Raw genomic sequence first — 16,006 nt, forward strand, 5'->3', positions numbered from 1 at the left:
CTAAACTCACTCATTAAAAGTGTTTCAAATTCCATTTCAAGTTGCCGTGTTCACACACAAAAAAATATGAACTCCTGTGTTAATTAATTATAGCCCATCTATACCATGGACCCCTAAACAACAATATGTAACAGAAGATTACTGTCAACATTTATGATAGCATGCAAAATGATGATATACTTTAAAGAAAGGAAGTGGCTAACGGGGTATGGTGGTGCAGGCCTGAAATTGCTAGTTGGGAGAATGAGGCAGGGAGATTATTTCAAGCCAACATGGCTGCATACCACTTGGAGAGGAAAAACAAACAAGCAGACTACAGAAGGAAATACATACTAAAGTCGTAGCACTGTATAAAACAAAATTATAGCAAAATAACGTATCCCCATCCAAGTGGTAATAAACTAACAATTTTTATTCTCTTTGCTTCTAAGTTTCTACAGTGAACATGTTTTACAAAACAATAACAATAATTTTAAAACATTTAGTTTTGAAAGAGGGTGAAATAATAGGTTTTCAAGTATTACCAGATAAAATATTAATGGAAAACATTCTAGACCCATTGGAGGGGAAAAAAAAAAACATACTGTCTTTTGTTTGGGCAGGGTACAACTCTGACAGCAGATTATATCTTGCTATTTCTAATGTTTTTATCAGTTAATTTTGATAGGGAAAAAAAAACACAAAACAAGTCACAAACCAGCATAGGTTAATGTAGTTTAGTTTTGTTGCTTTCACTCTAGCCTTTGGTAAGATTTTAACTCTTTCTAGGCCAAGATAGCAATGCTGTTTCAAATGTAAGCCATACCATACTGACAAAGCTTATTATTGCCATACTAAAGTTCTAATATCAATTCACTTAGAAAACAAAACAATTCTATTTAAATGACATGAGCTTATACATAACACAGTAACTGGAAGGCAAATACAACATACTAATATATCAATCGGTAGGCAAGCTGTTATTCTGAGGCATAGAATTCAGGATATACTCCAAAACAATACATGTAGCACACCCAAGCTTCCTATGCTAAAGCTAAAAAACTACTACTACATGACAGCTTCTCCCTTCAATTGCTGTGTTCACTTTCCACAACCAAATGTTTCATTCCACTTTTCATAAAGTTCTAAATCTTTTGGAGACACAGTGGGTCGCACAGTTCTAAAAGCATTTTCAAAATCAATATAGGTTATTGGTCGAACTTCATCTGGGCTTATGGTAGCAATGTCAGCAGTGTGCAAACTGCGGATAGGACCAAGAGAAGCCTCTCTGCAAAGCTGTGTCATATCTGCTCCAGAAAACCCGTCAGACTGCTGCACCACCAGTTCAGTTTCTTCATCACTGAGGCAACACTGTTCCTTAGACATGAGATTAACAATTATCTGTTTCCTGGCTGAAGCTTCTGGGAGGGGAATATAAAGCCTTTTCACCAATCTTCTCCGGGCAGCCTCATCAATCTCTTGGGGCCGATTTGTGGCTCCCACCACAAGAATACGGTCTTCAGAAGATGTGGTTGCTCCATCTAACTGAACTAAAAATTCCGTTTTTATCCTTCTTGAAGATTCATGTTCACCATCTCCTCGTTGAGACAATAAAGAATCAATTTCATCAATAAATATCACAGCTGGCTGCTGACACCTTGCAACAGCAAACAATGCACGGACCATTTTTTCCCCCTCACCTACCCACTTAGAAGTCAAAGACGAAGCAGAGATGCTGAAGAACGTTGCTCCAGACTGACTAGCAATGCACTTGCCAATAAGAGTTTTACCAGTCCCTGGAGGGCCAAAAAGCAGAATTCCCTTAGGGGGTCCTCGTAATCCAGTAAAGATATCTGGCCTCAGCATGGGCCACACAACAATTTCTTTTATTGTGGCTTTGGCAAATTCTACTCCGGCAATGTCTTCCCAGTGTACTGGAGGCCCATGGTCCATAATTTCATTCATAATAAGTTCAACCATCCTTGGCTCTATGTTCTTCAGACAGTCATCAAAGAGGTGTGTTGGTTCTGTAGAATCTGCCCTAGTAGACTTCTGCTTCATCCTTCCACTCTGCTCACTTCCATCTTCCTTATTAGATACAGGAGAAACAAACTTTCCAAATATTCCTCTTGATCTCCCAGCTCCCAGGGACTTTTTCACAATAGATGAAGACCTGGATGTATGCTGGGATTGGTGGCACTTTTTTTTTTGATCTACCCATAATTGTTCTTTTGCAGTTTTAAAGGCAGGTAGGCTATTATCTTCCTTCTGGCCACTGTCTTCAGTCTTACTAAAAGCCTTATTCAGTGTTGAATTGGAAAGCATGTCAATGGTGCCAGGATCATAAAAAGCCTTCCTTTCTCGTGGATTTTCACAGCCAGAAGGGAAACAAGACACATTAGATAAGAACAGATTTAGTCCTGTGCTGGTTTTAGGAGAGCTGTGAGTTTCCTTTTTGGTATTCCCAAATAATGGTGGAGTGTGAAATGTTGGAGTGGCTGACTCACCTAATGGTGCTGAGGAGGTGGGACACATGTGAAATGGGGAATGTCTCCAACTGCTCTCTGGGATAGCTTGGGTCTTATCTGTGTCAGGCTCTCCAGAACCTCCACACACACTAGGTTCAGAAAGCTCAAAGACAGTAGGTTCTTTATAGATGACTACTGATGCATCAGCAGGTTCCAACAGAGACTCTTTCCATTTCTTGCCAGCTTGTATCATCTCCTGTACATTACTCATTTTGAAAACATTATTTATTGACAATCCAGATTGCCACTTGTCACTGTCAGCCTGTTGAGATCCTGCCAAAGGAAAAATGCTCGCTGCGTAGTTATTCAAGCCAGTTTCCACATTGTCAGAATCAATAATTGCAGAATATTTTTCTGTATACCTTTTGAACAGCTTGGTAGCACAGACCTGAGAGATTTCAGAGTTGGCACATGCATATTGAATACGGAGTAAAAGTGCACGATATGCATCTGCCTTCTGTCTTGGTGTACATGTGCGGGATGTAACTACGAAGTAATTCTTCTGCCATTCATCCACATGCACAGACCTAGAGTTGGAAGTCTCCATGTCAAAAGTCCTATAACACGAAAGCAAAATTGAAGACAAATCAGTATCAAGAAGAAAACAAAAGCAGAAAACTCTGCTGGAAAAAAAAACATACTAGATTTATAAGGTTAGTTTATAAAAAAACAAAAGTACTTATTTGAAAAAGAAACATCTAGTTTATCATGTATTTCAAGTACTCATGACACAAAGATACACTGATAGTCTCAAGCTTAAGGACAACCAAATGATTTCTTCGATGTTAAACTGTTTTATTTATGAAGTGATTTTCCTAAAGAGAGAATATTCATGGGTTTAAACAGAAAGGATTTAAATGTAACCAAAGAAAGGACTTGGGAAATGTGATTCAGTTGGAGGAACACTTACTAACTGAATTCTTGCGTTTGATCCTTAGCACGCATACACTGGATACAACAATGCATACCTCCTAGCACTTGGGTAGTGGATCCAGCAAGAGAAGTCCAAGGTCACCACCCTCAGCTACATGGTAAGTTTAAAGCCAATCTGGGATACATAAGACTCTGTCCCAAAAGCTTTTGTAACCAACTTAAAGAAAGGAAGAATTTATTAAGTGATGAGTGACAGAAAAAGACATCCAATATCAACATGTGTACTCCATACATTTATATGTACACATACAAAAATATGTACAAAAAGACTTAAATTAATCAATGGTTCAATATCCCACTCTTGTGAGATAGGTTATTCACAAAATCAACAAAGAAACTTCAGACTTAACCTACACCACAGATTAAGTAGACTCAACCGATATTTACAGCCTGCTGCACCAAACAGAAAGAAAAAAGAAAAAAAATCTTCTCAGCAGCCAATGCAATCTTCTTTAAAATATATCACATTGTTGGGCCATTTATCAATTCTTACTAAATACAAATGAATCCAAATATTGTCTTTTGAGGTTGAGGAGATGGTTCTTCAAGCGCTATCCACTTTGGTCTTTTGAGACAGAGTCTCTCATTGAATGGGAGGTACAAGCAGGCCGTTGGCTGAGTGGACAGTAAGCCCTAAGGACCAGTCTGTCTCTCCCTGCCCAGCATGATTATAAGTACCTGTCACCATGCCCAGCTTTCTTACACAGGCTCTGGGGATCAAAGTTGGATTTTCATGCTTGTAGAGTAAGCACTTTACTGAGACTGAGCTATTAGCCCAGACCAGAGTTACAAGAGTCTATGAAAATTTGAAGCTGGCTAGAAAATGGCACAACAGTTAAGAGCACATGCTGCTCTTGAACAGGATAGGACAGCCACGTTCACAGCCACCTGCCACTCCAGCTTCAGAGGATCTGACACCCTCTTGTAGTCACAACACATAAACACATGTGCCCCTTCTGAATATATAAAGAACTGAAAAAACTACCCCTCAATATCCCAATCAAAAAAATATGCTAATGAACTGAACAGACAGTTCTCAAAAGAAATACAGCAAATAAATATTTGCACAAGTGTTCAACATACTTAGTCATCAGGGAAATACAAATTAAAACTGTATTGAGATTCTATCTCCCATTTAGAACAGTTATCCTCAACAAAACAAATGACAACAAATGCTGTCAAGGATACAGGGAAAGAGAAATCCTTATTCCCTGGTGGTAGGAATGCTAATTTGTATAGCCAATCAACATTGTATTTTTAGATATATACTCTAAGAATTCTAATTCTAACGCCAAACCCTAACCCTAAAACACAAGAGAGATGCTAGTGCATACACATTTATAGCTACACTACTTACAGCAGCCAGGAAACTGAACAGCTTAGATGTCCATCAAAAGATGAGTGGATGTATAATGGAGTTCTATGAACACAATGGAATTCTATGTAGCCATAAAAGAAAATGAAATCCTGCTGCCCTTTGCAGGAAGGTAATACAACTGAAAATCACATGCTATGCAAAATAAACCACACTTGGAAAGACAAATACCTTCTTCTCTCTCACATGCAAAATCCAGATTTAGAATGTGTGTGTTTGTATGCATTTACACGTGTTTGTAGGTCAGAACTACAAGAGGATCATGAGAGAAGGTTGTGATCTTCAGGCATGTGAGAAATAGAACATGTAGCAGGAAAGTAGAAAGGATCTGAGAAGGAGGGAACCAGGGGAAAAGGTGGGTGGGGGAGGAGGCAGCACTGATGGAACAAATCAAAACAAAGTATGAAGATGCCATGATGATGCTTAAATCTTAAGCCTTTCTAAGAAAACCTAGCTAAGACTAAGCAACCCATTTACAATTTTTGGATGTTCAGATTTCTCTGTAGGAACCATCGTGAGAATCAAATCAGGTAAATATGAAATATTAAAGACTGTTACCCTGCTTTGTAGAAATATAGCTGAGAGTTAAAAACTGACTTACTGGAGAAAACTCTGCTGATTATGAGCAATGCCAGAGGTCAGTTCCAAGCTCCACGTGAGGCACTGTGTTCTTTACCAGGTAATGACTACTTCTTGAAGCTATCAGCACAGATTGAGCTGCACAGAACATAAATATGAATGGTGACATGTTTAGTATTAATGATATAGCATGAATAAACACTTCAAACTTGATGCCACAAATATTCCAAATTTCCCCCATTTCTCAGTGTTAAAAATTAAAGCCTATGAAAGATGAGCTGTAAGAACAAGCCAAATAGTTGACCAATAAACGACTTTTACTTCAGGTTTTTCTGAAGATATTCTCATAAGCCTTCATATTTTTATACAAGAATCTTAGAAAAATATGCAATTGGGCCAGAGAGACAGTTTAACACAAGAAGGCACCAGCACTCAAGCTTGCCAAATTCTCAAGACCTACATGGTTCCTGAAAGTAGTTCCCTGCCATCCATATGCACAGCTTGGCACACTAACTACTGTATTTTCGCAATATAGAATTTGCCTGTTTACTAACAAGAAAATAGTTTTAAGAAGTCCTATTGGTTTCCTAAGTATTATGACAAAGTAAAAAGAATGTCTCACTTTAAATTCCAACAATTGTCTAATTATCTAGAAGTATAGCTTAATAACCAATACATTTATATATGTGACCTATATTTAATACAGCTTTTTGTTGTTGTTGCTGTTGGTTTTTTAAGACACAGTTACTTTGTGTTACCCTCGCTTTTCTGGAATTAATTCTGTAAACCAAGCTGTACTCAAACTCAGAGGTTCACCTGTCTCTGCCTCTAGCGATGCATGAACACTGCCAGGCTTAATACAGCTTTTTAATTCTGAAAATGCTGTGGAAAGAATTTACTATATTATAGGTAGGTGTTCATAAGTTTTGCTTATAATAGGAACATCTAATAAAACTTTAACTTAAATCGAAACTACATCAACAGTTATGAGGCAAGTAGCCCTGCTTTCATCTACTTTAACCTTATTTTAATCTCCACTCTACTCCAGAAATGAGGTGACTTGGAAAATACCAACCACAAAGGTTCACAATGATAATCTTCTTTACAGCTTCATTTCAGTCTATCAACTAAAATCACCATTTCAAGTCACTGTAAAAAGAAAAAAAAAATGTCCTCTTCCATCTCCCAATTTTACTTCCTTTCTGCTCAGTCATATGCTACAACTACACATAACCAAAAACTGTCACCATTGCTCAATGACATTGGTACAGACCTATCTGCCACTGTCAAGTCATTTCAACCTTTGCTCAATAAAATCTAAATTATGGCTAATGAGTACCGACATTAGAGTTACAGTTCAATCTTCTTTGTTAATTTTCTGATTAAGAATGTTATTGACCATTCAAACTAGACCGCCAGTTTTTGCAAGCAAGAATTAATTTTCATTGCATTTGGATTTTCTTCAGTATCTGAACTATGGTATCCATTAAAATAATGATTAAAAACTGGAGTGCCTACTATATGCCAGACATCATTTTCAATCTTTACAGAACTCTAATTTACTACTGGCAAAGTAACACAGGACTTTCACAGGATCTGAAGCCGTAAGACCCATCTTCAGATGCCAGACATGAAAGTTTTATTGCTTTTAATTAGTTTTATCTATTGGGGAGGGGTGCACGTTTAGGTCTGAGAGCAACCTGCAGGAACTAGGTTTTCTCTTTTCACCACTCTGGGCCCAGGGATCCTAGACCCCCAGACGTCAGGCCCAACAGCTTTTACCGGCTAAGCCATTTCCCAGGCCCCCAGCTCTGGATGCATGATCTATTCTTTCAGCAGTAACTCTGAGTATATCTCTTATGCTGTGTCTGTTTTCACCTGCCAAAAAAAAAAAAAAAAAAGAGCAGTATGTAACATTATAACATTATTTAGCTGACAGGTTTTTTTTTTTTTTTAATTACTGAGAGCATCAGAATCCCCAGAACTTAAAACTATCATATAAGAGATTGTGAATTATTATTTCTTTCCTTTGGATAGTCCCTTCCGGCCATACCTAATCACAACTAAAAAATATCCCTATCCCAAACGCTTGGGGTCAGAAGTATGTCTGATTTCCAGATGTTAACACATATACCAGGTAGGGGACTCCGTTTCAAACACGACTCGCGTATACTTAACAGAAGGTTAACTGTATATAATATTTTTCTGAGAGCAGGAATGAAAAAAAATAAAAAGGTTTCATGATGAGGAAATTCCTCCCTTGTGATGTACTGTTGGGCCTCGTGAACGTCAGACGTTGGAGCATTTCGGACTTTCAGGTTAGAGCAATTCACCTGTGTTCGTACTACCGAAACCACGGTGCTCAGAAAGAGTAAATGTAGGTGGCAAACCTGCTCCCGCCTTCTTTACAGTCCTAGCGGGAGGTAGCTGCTGCTGACCTGACCCCAAATCGTCACGCCCCACGTCCCTCAAACCCAGCCGCCGCGGACAGCGACAGCCTCGCCCCGGGGCTTCCCAGGGCCACCCTCTCCAACAACCTGAGTCGAAAAACAAGAGGAAAAAAACGAAAACACGGCCGGCGTGGCGAGCACAACCACAGCCCGCCGCCCAAGCGAAGACCAGCCGCCCACCGGCGCCCACCTGCGTTCCCGGTCGGGCCAGCGGCCACCGAAAAGCGCGCCCTTGGGAGAGCGCCTGCGCGGTATGACGCGCTCGGCCCGCGCCGCGCATGCGTGTAAGGGCAAGGGCCGAGGAGCGCGCGCGGCACGCAGCGTCGGGGCGGGGACTCGGAAGGCCTGGGGGTCGCCGCCAAGGCCCGGACTCGGGAATTCGGACTTCCCGCCCGCGGCGTTGTGCGAGGGCGACCCCCTCCCGCGCGGTGGCGATGGTTTCACCTAAGCACTCCATGGCTTCCCATCTACTTCAGGCTTAGTTTGTTCTTTTTTGCCGAGCTAGGTGCCGCGAAATAGAGAGGCGGTGGGAGAGAGGAAAGGGAACTCGCAGGATTGCGGAGAGCAGGGCTCTCCTGGAAGGCAAACATGACCTGGGCCGCCACTCCTGAGCCTGCCCACACATGTGCTCTCCAGCCCTAACCAGTTCATTAGCAGCTATCAGATAGGAATAAGTCTCGAATTCAGGAAGATTTGCTAAGGGCCACAGCCAGCTTTAGGCGTCATAGCAAGATTATTAAAGCAGTAGCTATCAGGGATCCATTAAGAACTGAAAAAGCTTATTTTTGTTACTAATCCGTATGTAGCTAAACAGATACAAGCTTGGGAGTCACCGATGGACCTTCCCCCTCATAAACAGTTTTGGGCCCCACCTCCCATCTGCCTATTACCCGCTAAGACTTCTTGCAATTTGGGGAGAGGTCACTAAGGGTTAGGTTCTTAATTGTTTGTATAGGGCATAACAAGCCACTGGGTCAGGCTCCAAGCAGGCGGGAGCTGATTGTCAGAGAGTAGGGGGAGGGGAACTGTGCTTTTTTTTTTTTTTTTTTTTTTTTTGGTTTCTTTGTCTGCAACCCTCATTGCTAAGCCTGCCTGTTTCCACTGGGTAAACTTAACTTTTCTTTCCTTCATTCTGTCTCCTTCAGACACTGACCAGAAATCTTAACCCTGCTTGCCCTAAGGTTCTGGGCATTTTCACTCAGTCTGAAGACCCTCCTTACCCCATGCAGCCATTCACAGGACTGCATTGTTGAGCCTGCCTGCTTTTCTGACCTTTAACTCCAAAAGCAAGGCCCTCTCTTTTCCTCTCCTCCATTCCCCTCCTCCCAGATGCTGCTGAGATGTCGCTTGTCTTCTTTTTCCCCTAAACTCAAAATTGCCTTTCAGTTTCCTACTGGGTCTGATTTTTTAAATTCTTGTATCTGTAAGACCAGGAACCCTGCAAAAGGCAACATGATTCGCTGGCGTCTGAAAATTGCTTTTGTTAGAATTACAACCCAGTATGTAGTGTGGAAGAGTTTAGGGCTCAGGCATGCAAGTTGTAAACTTGCTGACTGACAACACAAACTGCTTGGTAGACTCTTTTTCTCGTGGGTGGAAGGTGTTGGAGCTGCAAAGAAGAAACTGCCACCGAAACAGACAGAACCAGTATCCTTGGTGGAAGGGCTCTTCTTGTTTATGATTCTGTGAGTTTATAAACATAAGCTCAAACAAGGCCTGTCTACAGTTCAGTTGGCTAATTTGTTTTGAGCAGAAAAGTAAAATGATCCCAAATATGTTTAGGGGCTAGCAAGCTGTCTCAGGTAAAGATGCTTACTGTGCAAGCCTGGGACCTTAGTTTGATTTCTAGAACCCAGGAAAAAGTGAAAGGACTCCACACAGTTGTCCTTTGACCTCTTGGCACGTGTGTCTTTTCCACCCATCATACACAAACACACAATAATAAGTATTTTTAAAATATGTTTGTATTTTTAGGCAGTGTGAGAAGTAGATTGTTTTAGAGCTAAAGGGGCAGAGGATGGGACGAAGTTAAATGTGGCTCTTTCTCTGATATTCCCTGAGTAGGTTGGATTTCTGCTGAGTGCCACATGTGTCCACTTCCAATCTGCCTTGGTGAAAGAGGCCCCGTGAAGATTGGGGATGTATGCAGGCATTCCTTGGATGTACAGCCTATAGCAGTCTAACATGAACACACATTTAGAACATTAGAACACACAGTTCTAATGAAAAAAAAAATCATTAAACAGTCTGACAAAGTTCTAATCAGCTTTTATATTCATGAATGGGGAAATCTCCACTCTATAAAATAGAATGGGAGCTGTACTGGGCAGAAGCAGAAAAGTATGTTTTGTAAAGCAGGGAGCTGAGACTATTGGAAAGGAGCTGACAGGTTGCTATTGGCTTACTTCAGGTCACTTTTCTTGTGAGATTAGAGCAGAGGGACTTAAGCTAAGGTAGTTTGCACTCTGGCTGCTGTGAATTTGCTGTGTTTAGGAAAAACCAGTCTATTTGTGGATCCTTCTGCTTCCAGTTTGAGCTGGCTGTGGGGGGCATACCATAATTCTTGCTGTGACTGTTTACTGCATGCCTGCTTTTGGAAACCACACCAGTTTCTTTAAAATGGTCTTTCCAAATATTACCAGTTTATGCAAGCAACTTAATCTATTATTTTCCCCATTACTTTATACCAGGGTATGTTATGGCATACATTGAGAGGTACTCAGGAAACAGATTTTGATACCAAGATAGTAAAACTATTAATATTTGGAAATTTATATAATTTATTTTAAAAAATAAATAATAAATCAATCCTTAGGCCAAAATGCTATCAGGTAAGCACTATGTTTCCTTGGTAGACTTTCTGAGTAGAATATCAGTAAGACCATTTTCCAGTATACGGTCAACTGGATTTCCTAGTTAAGAGTTCAGTCCTGCCTTCCTTTGGGTCTTGTTCTGTATCCCTTTTTCTTGTTGCCCTCAAGATGATGAGCTGCCAGCTAGTGACATCTCCCTGTCCTATCTTGGGGTTTTCTGTATGCTGTCTGGTATGTGTTCAGCCTGACTTGGATCTCTGGTTCCTGGAAGGCTGCTCTTTGCTATATTCTTGACAAGAGATGTTCCAGGATAAGTTTTGTGTTGGCTTTCTGTTGTGTCCAGATAAGTCTAGGGCTTTCTCAACACTAAGAAGTGCCTCCAATCAGCAAAAATATGAGGCCATACAGGCAGCATCTAGTACCAGTGCCACCAGAGGTCAGTGTGCTCTATTTAGTATGATACAGATCTACATTGGGCACAGATTTAAATAAAGGTGCTACTCGTGGCCCATGGAATAGTCTTAATCCAGGCATTCCTAATTCTTTTTTGTCTGTTTGTTTTTGATTTTTCAAAAACAGTTTCTCTGTGTAGCCCCAACTGTCCTGGAACTTGCTTTGTAGACCAGCGTGGCCTTGAACTGAGAGATCCACTTGGGATTAAAAGTGTGTGCCACCATGTCTGGCTTTGACATACTGAATTCTATGTTGATAGCATATAGTTGAGATCAGAGGCAAGGTTTACCCAGGCAGATAAAAATGGAGCTTGTCCCATAAGCACCAAATGTCCTCATTGCCACCTAACCTTAAAAAACTTTCTCCTAATTTGCTTACTGTTGTGATAATTACCATAATCAGAAGCAACGTGGGGAGGAAAGAGTTTTTTCATCTTACAGCAGTCTACCATCAAGGAAAGTTTAGTCAGGAACTCAAAGCAAGAAAATGGAGGCAGGAACTGAAGCAGAGGGATGGAGAAACATTGCTCACTGGCTTACTTTTGTGTCTTACTCAGGTTTGGTTTTGTTTTGATTTGATTTGTTTTGTTTTGTTTATACAACTAGGGCCACCTGTACCATCCTGATCCCACCCAGCTGCCTGGACCCTCTTACATCTATCACTAATTTAGAATATGAAGCACACACTTGCATACAGGCAATCTGAGGGAGGCATTTTCTCAATTGAGGTTTCCTCCTCCCAGAGGACTCTCTTTTATGACAGCTTGACAACAAACTAACCAGCACAAGGTTGGTCCTGGGGAGTCCATGCCACAAGTGACCACACAGTTTACTAGGAGAGAAGGTGGGCTCTAGAGCCCAACTACCTGGACAGCATGCCTAGCTCAGGTACCAGTTATCTCTTCGATACTGACATGTGTCAGCAAACCTCCCGGTACCTCAGTCTTCACATCTATAAAAGGGAGACAGTAATGCATCTTATCTCATGGAATTGTAAAATGAGTATTAGGTTGGTATTTTTAAATATAGATAACAGCACCTGGCATCGAGTAAGTGCTGGTATAGGATTTAGTTAACTGGGAGGAAGTGCTTCTTCCTTTTTCTAGGGCTGAGGGTTTTGGTGTCTGAGCACCACGTTGAAGAAAGGCCAGTAGATGGGTGTGCTGGTATCAGCTTGACACAGGCAAGATTGGGAAGAGGAAACCTCAACTGAAAAAATGCTCTCACCAGATTGACCTGTAGGACATTTTCTTGATTGAAGATTGCTATGGGAAGATCAAGGTCACTGCCAACAGTGCCACCCCTGGGCTAGTGGGCCTCATTACTGTAGGAGAGCAAACAAGGCAAAGCAGTAAGCAGTATTTCTCCATGCTGTCTTTATCAGTCCCTGCCTTGAGTGACTTCCTTGGTTTCTTTCAGTGACAGGCTGTGACATGGAAGTGTGAGCCAAGTCAACCCCTTTCCTCATTAACTTGCTTTGGTCACGCTGTTTTATCATAGCGGTAGAAACTCCAGTAAGACAGTGCGTAAGCTAAAAATGAGCCATGGTAGACAAGATTGTACCCTTTCTGTGTCTGAACGTAAAGCTGAGGTCTTAGACTCTATTCCCTAAGGATTCAGTTTTAGAAAGAAATACTCCAGCCTTTCATATAACTCCTGCCTCCCATTCATGCAACATGTCCTATGCCACAAGCCACCGACCCATGTGCCTCACGCTCAGGTCCCAACCGTATTGCCAGAATTATTTTAAAAATCATGCTACATGGAAGTCTTTGTGCAAAAAAAGAGGGCAATCATATCATCGGCAGTAGTTTGTCATCTCCAAGCCTTTCAGCATTCACAAGGGCACACTGAGGAGTGAAAACAATCATTGTAAAATGCAGGCACATCAACCTCAATTCAGTAATTTGAATGTTTCATACCCTAGGGGTCCTACCACAAATCGTTTTGGTGGCCTCAGTATACTTTCCCTTGCTTCCACATCAGGACAAATGACAAATCTGTTTCATTTATGTAACAAATGTCCTGACCAAGTCAGACGGAGAATATTCATATGTGCCAATATTCCCAAAAAACAGATCACATCATTACATTTGCACAAAGGTCAGAGGCATCTGAAATTCAAAATATACCTGCGGTCTTACTTTGTCATGTTGCTGTGTAAAATAACCCGACAGAGGCAACCTAAGGGAAAACAGGTGTGTTTGGCATCACAGTTTGAGGATATCGTTCGTCATGGAAGAGCAACCCAGGATAAAGGAGCTGACCATGTTACAACCACCGTCTGGAATGTGGTGCTCAGCTAGCGTTTTCCTTTTTTGTGCAGTCTAGGATCCTTTGGTGGTGGGTCTTACCATCTCAAGCAACACAATCAAAATAATCCCTCAGGGGAGTGGCTGTAGGCAACCTTATGTAGAAATTCCCTGCAAGACATACACAGAGGCATGCCTCCTAGATGATTCCAGATCCTGTCAAGTGGATAGTCAGTGTAAATTGCCACATCTCTAATAACATAAGGACCCCATCTTAATGCCACTGACATTTTTAAAGTCTCTGAAGGACAGTAATTAATCTTAAAGTAAAAACACATGTTGGTTCTGAGGAGAAGGCTAAGTAGCTATGAGTGCATACTGCCCTTGCTGGAGTTTGATGGTTCACGCCTTTAATCCCAGCACTCGGGAGGCAGAGGCAGGCAGATCTCTGTGAGTGTGAGGTCAGCCTGGTCTACAAACAGAGTCCAGGTCAGCCAGGGATCTGTTACACAAAGAAACCCTGTCTTGAATTTAAAAAAAAAAAAAAAAATCTAAGTTTGAGCTTTAGCACCCACAATTAGGTGGGTTACAACTACCTATAACTCTAGCTCTAGGGTATTTGATGCTCTCTGCCGGCCTCTTTGTGCACCACACACACACTGAAAAATAAATCTAAATTTTTTTCTCTAAAATCAGAATGATATCATATAATAATGAGATTATTTGAGTACATACCTAAAAGCTGAACTCATGAAATCTAAGCAGAACTTGAGTGTTGTTAATGCATCTGAACAATGATTGACATACACCAAGCTTTCATTATACACATGATGACTAAATGTTTGAAAGGGTTAGTCAAGTTCACAAGAATGAGTATGATACATTGTAAAACAAAATGCTCGCTCAATACAGTTAATATTGCACACTGATTGTTTATTAAGCATTTAGCCACACAGAAGACAAATTAACAGCCATAGATACAATCTGAAGTTAAGACCAAAGACTGCCCTGGATAATATTTCTATAAGCCTGTTCTGCCACCAATGGCTTTATAATCACAAAGACATTTTATTAACAAAAATCACAGCCACATAAAGAACAAAAGCTAGAGCCACTGACATTAGCTTTCCACACAGAAAATATTTCTCCCTCGATAATACAGAAAATACTTCTTCATTGATAAGTCACCCAAAAGTCAATCATAGGTTTCTGATTAAGTTTGGAGACACACACAAGGCCACATAGAAGCGTGATTTCATGAACACAAGGTGGTGGTTATTTTTGTCTCATTCCAGTTTTCGGTGTACTTCTTTTCAACTTTTAATCTCTATAGGGAGAAAAAAATAGCATGAACTTAGGGGCTAAGTTAGAAAATAAAGAGGGCTGGCATTGTAGCTCAGTGATAACACATCTACCTAGAAGGCCCCAGACTCTTGTTCCGTTCCCAGCACCACAGAAATGAAAATAAAATAATAAAAAGTAAGAATTTTGTGTACTCCTAAATTGACTGCAGAGAAGGAATATGCTGTTTCTGCAGTGAAACGATACAATAAGTAGTTTCAGCTGAAGAGTTCATGCTGCCAATCTGACATCGCTAATGATAAATTTTAGCACTGTAGCTGTGCTGTCTGCAAAGCTCTTTGTGTAAGCCGCCTGGAAGCCTGCCCTTCCTTACCATCACAGTTTTGTTCTTGCCTGATAGTCACATGACAGCCTCATTTATTGTTTTAATGTACCTAAAGCTTGTTCTGATAGTTGCTTTGGTCCGTACTGTTTGGGGGAATCTGAAAAGTATAGAGCAAGATCTACACATTATTAATGTTTATTCCCACAGAAATTACTACAAATTCGTCTGTGGAATCACTACACATGGTGTTCTTCCTGCTTCTCCTGACTGAATATGCTTCAGTTCTCCACTTTACAGTGGAGCCCAGCCCCATAGCTCTGAGTGGCCACGCTGGGAGTGAGCTGGAATCCTGACACGCGGGGGAAGACAGGATGTTCCTGGCACAGCTTACCTGACGCAGCTCTGCTTTCACTCCTTCTCCGCTTTTAGCACACCACTTGCCAACTCTCTGATGTGCTCCCAGGCCAGCTGCACGTGGGCAGAGTCCACAGTGCGAGCACACACAGCAAAGCGCAGCACAAACTTGTCTTGGAGACAACAGGGAACCAAGTGGATTTTTTTGGCACTGTTTATTCTTTGTAAGAGGGTTTCAGTCAGCTGGTTGGAGCCCTTGGAGGGATTAAAAAGTATATCCACCATATAACACAAAGTCTGGTAACACCCAGAGATGGTAAACAACAAAAAAACCTTCTTTCCTTTTTCATTTATATATAAGATGCCAGAAAGTTTGATGAAATAACTAACAAGGCTTAAAAAATGTATAAGATCACTTCTCCCTGTGATAGCACTTCTCCACCATCTGTATTATCAGAAGTTGACCTTCCTATCCTCCAAGTTTATTTAAGAAAGATGATGCCTCCAGGGAGGCACTGTCAACAAATAGATGAGTATGGACAATGTGACAGGGTCTCTGGGACAGTAGAACAGCTTTAGAAACATTAGAATGCACAGGAGGTCTCAAAAACAGAGACAGTGGAATAACACAGTGAAGCTGTTGTGAGAATCTGGAAAGGACTTT

General features: G+C 41.1%; 2 protein-coding genes across 9 annotated transcripts in view; both read right to left on the reverse strand.

The window, feature by feature from the left end:
* Positions 1-387: 387 nt before the first annotated feature.
* On the reverse strand, positions 388-8,097 carry Fignl1 (fidgetin like 1). Of its 4 annotated transcripts, XM_060365679.1 has the most exons (5): positions 8,035-8,097; positions 7,177-7,272; positions 6,470-6,543; positions 5,417-5,532; positions 388-3,064 (listed from the first exon to the last, which is right to left on the reverse strand). In XM_060365679.1, the coding sequence occupies exon 5, from the start codon at positions 3,052-3,054 to the stop codon at positions 1,081-1,083; it is 1,974 nt and encodes a 657-aa protein (XP_060221662.1). In that variant the 5' UTR covers positions 3,055-3,064; positions 5,417-5,532; positions 6,470-6,543; positions 7,177-7,272; positions 8,035-8,097; the 3' UTR covers positions 388-1,080. The 4 variants fall into 4 exon arrangements, with proteins under 4 accessions (XP_060221662.1, XP_060221663.1, XP_021502849.1 ...); XM_060365680.1 differs by lacking the exon at positions 6,470-6,543; XM_021647174.2 differs by lacking the exons at positions 7,177-7,272; positions 8,035-8,097 and having other exon boundaries at positions 6,470-7,166.
* A 6,176-nt stretch (positions 8,098-14,273) lies between these two features.
* Ddc (dopa decarboxylase) overlaps positions 14,274-16,006 on the reverse strand; it is an 82,780-nt gene continuing 81,047 nt past the window's right edge. For all 5 annotated transcript variants that reach the window (XM_021647185.2, XM_021647183.2, XM_060365681.1 and 2 more), the window contains 2 exons: positions 15,380-15,597; positions 14,274-14,688 (listed from right to left, as the gene is read on the reverse strand). In XM_021647185.2, coding sequence (XP_021502860.1) covers positions 15,397-15,597 — 201 coding nt within the window. In that variant the 3' untranslated portion in view covers positions 14,274-14,688; positions 15,380-15,396. The remainder of the gene's footprint in view (positions 14,689-15,379; positions 15,598-16,006) is intronic.

This window comes from Meriones unguiculatus, chromosome 12 (assembly GCF_030254825.1).
Source record: "Meriones unguiculatus strain TT.TT164.6M chromosome 12, Bangor_MerUng_6.1, whole genome shotgun sequence".
NCBI lineage: Eukaryota > Metazoa > Chordata > Mammalia > Rodentia > Muridae > Meriones > Meriones unguiculatus.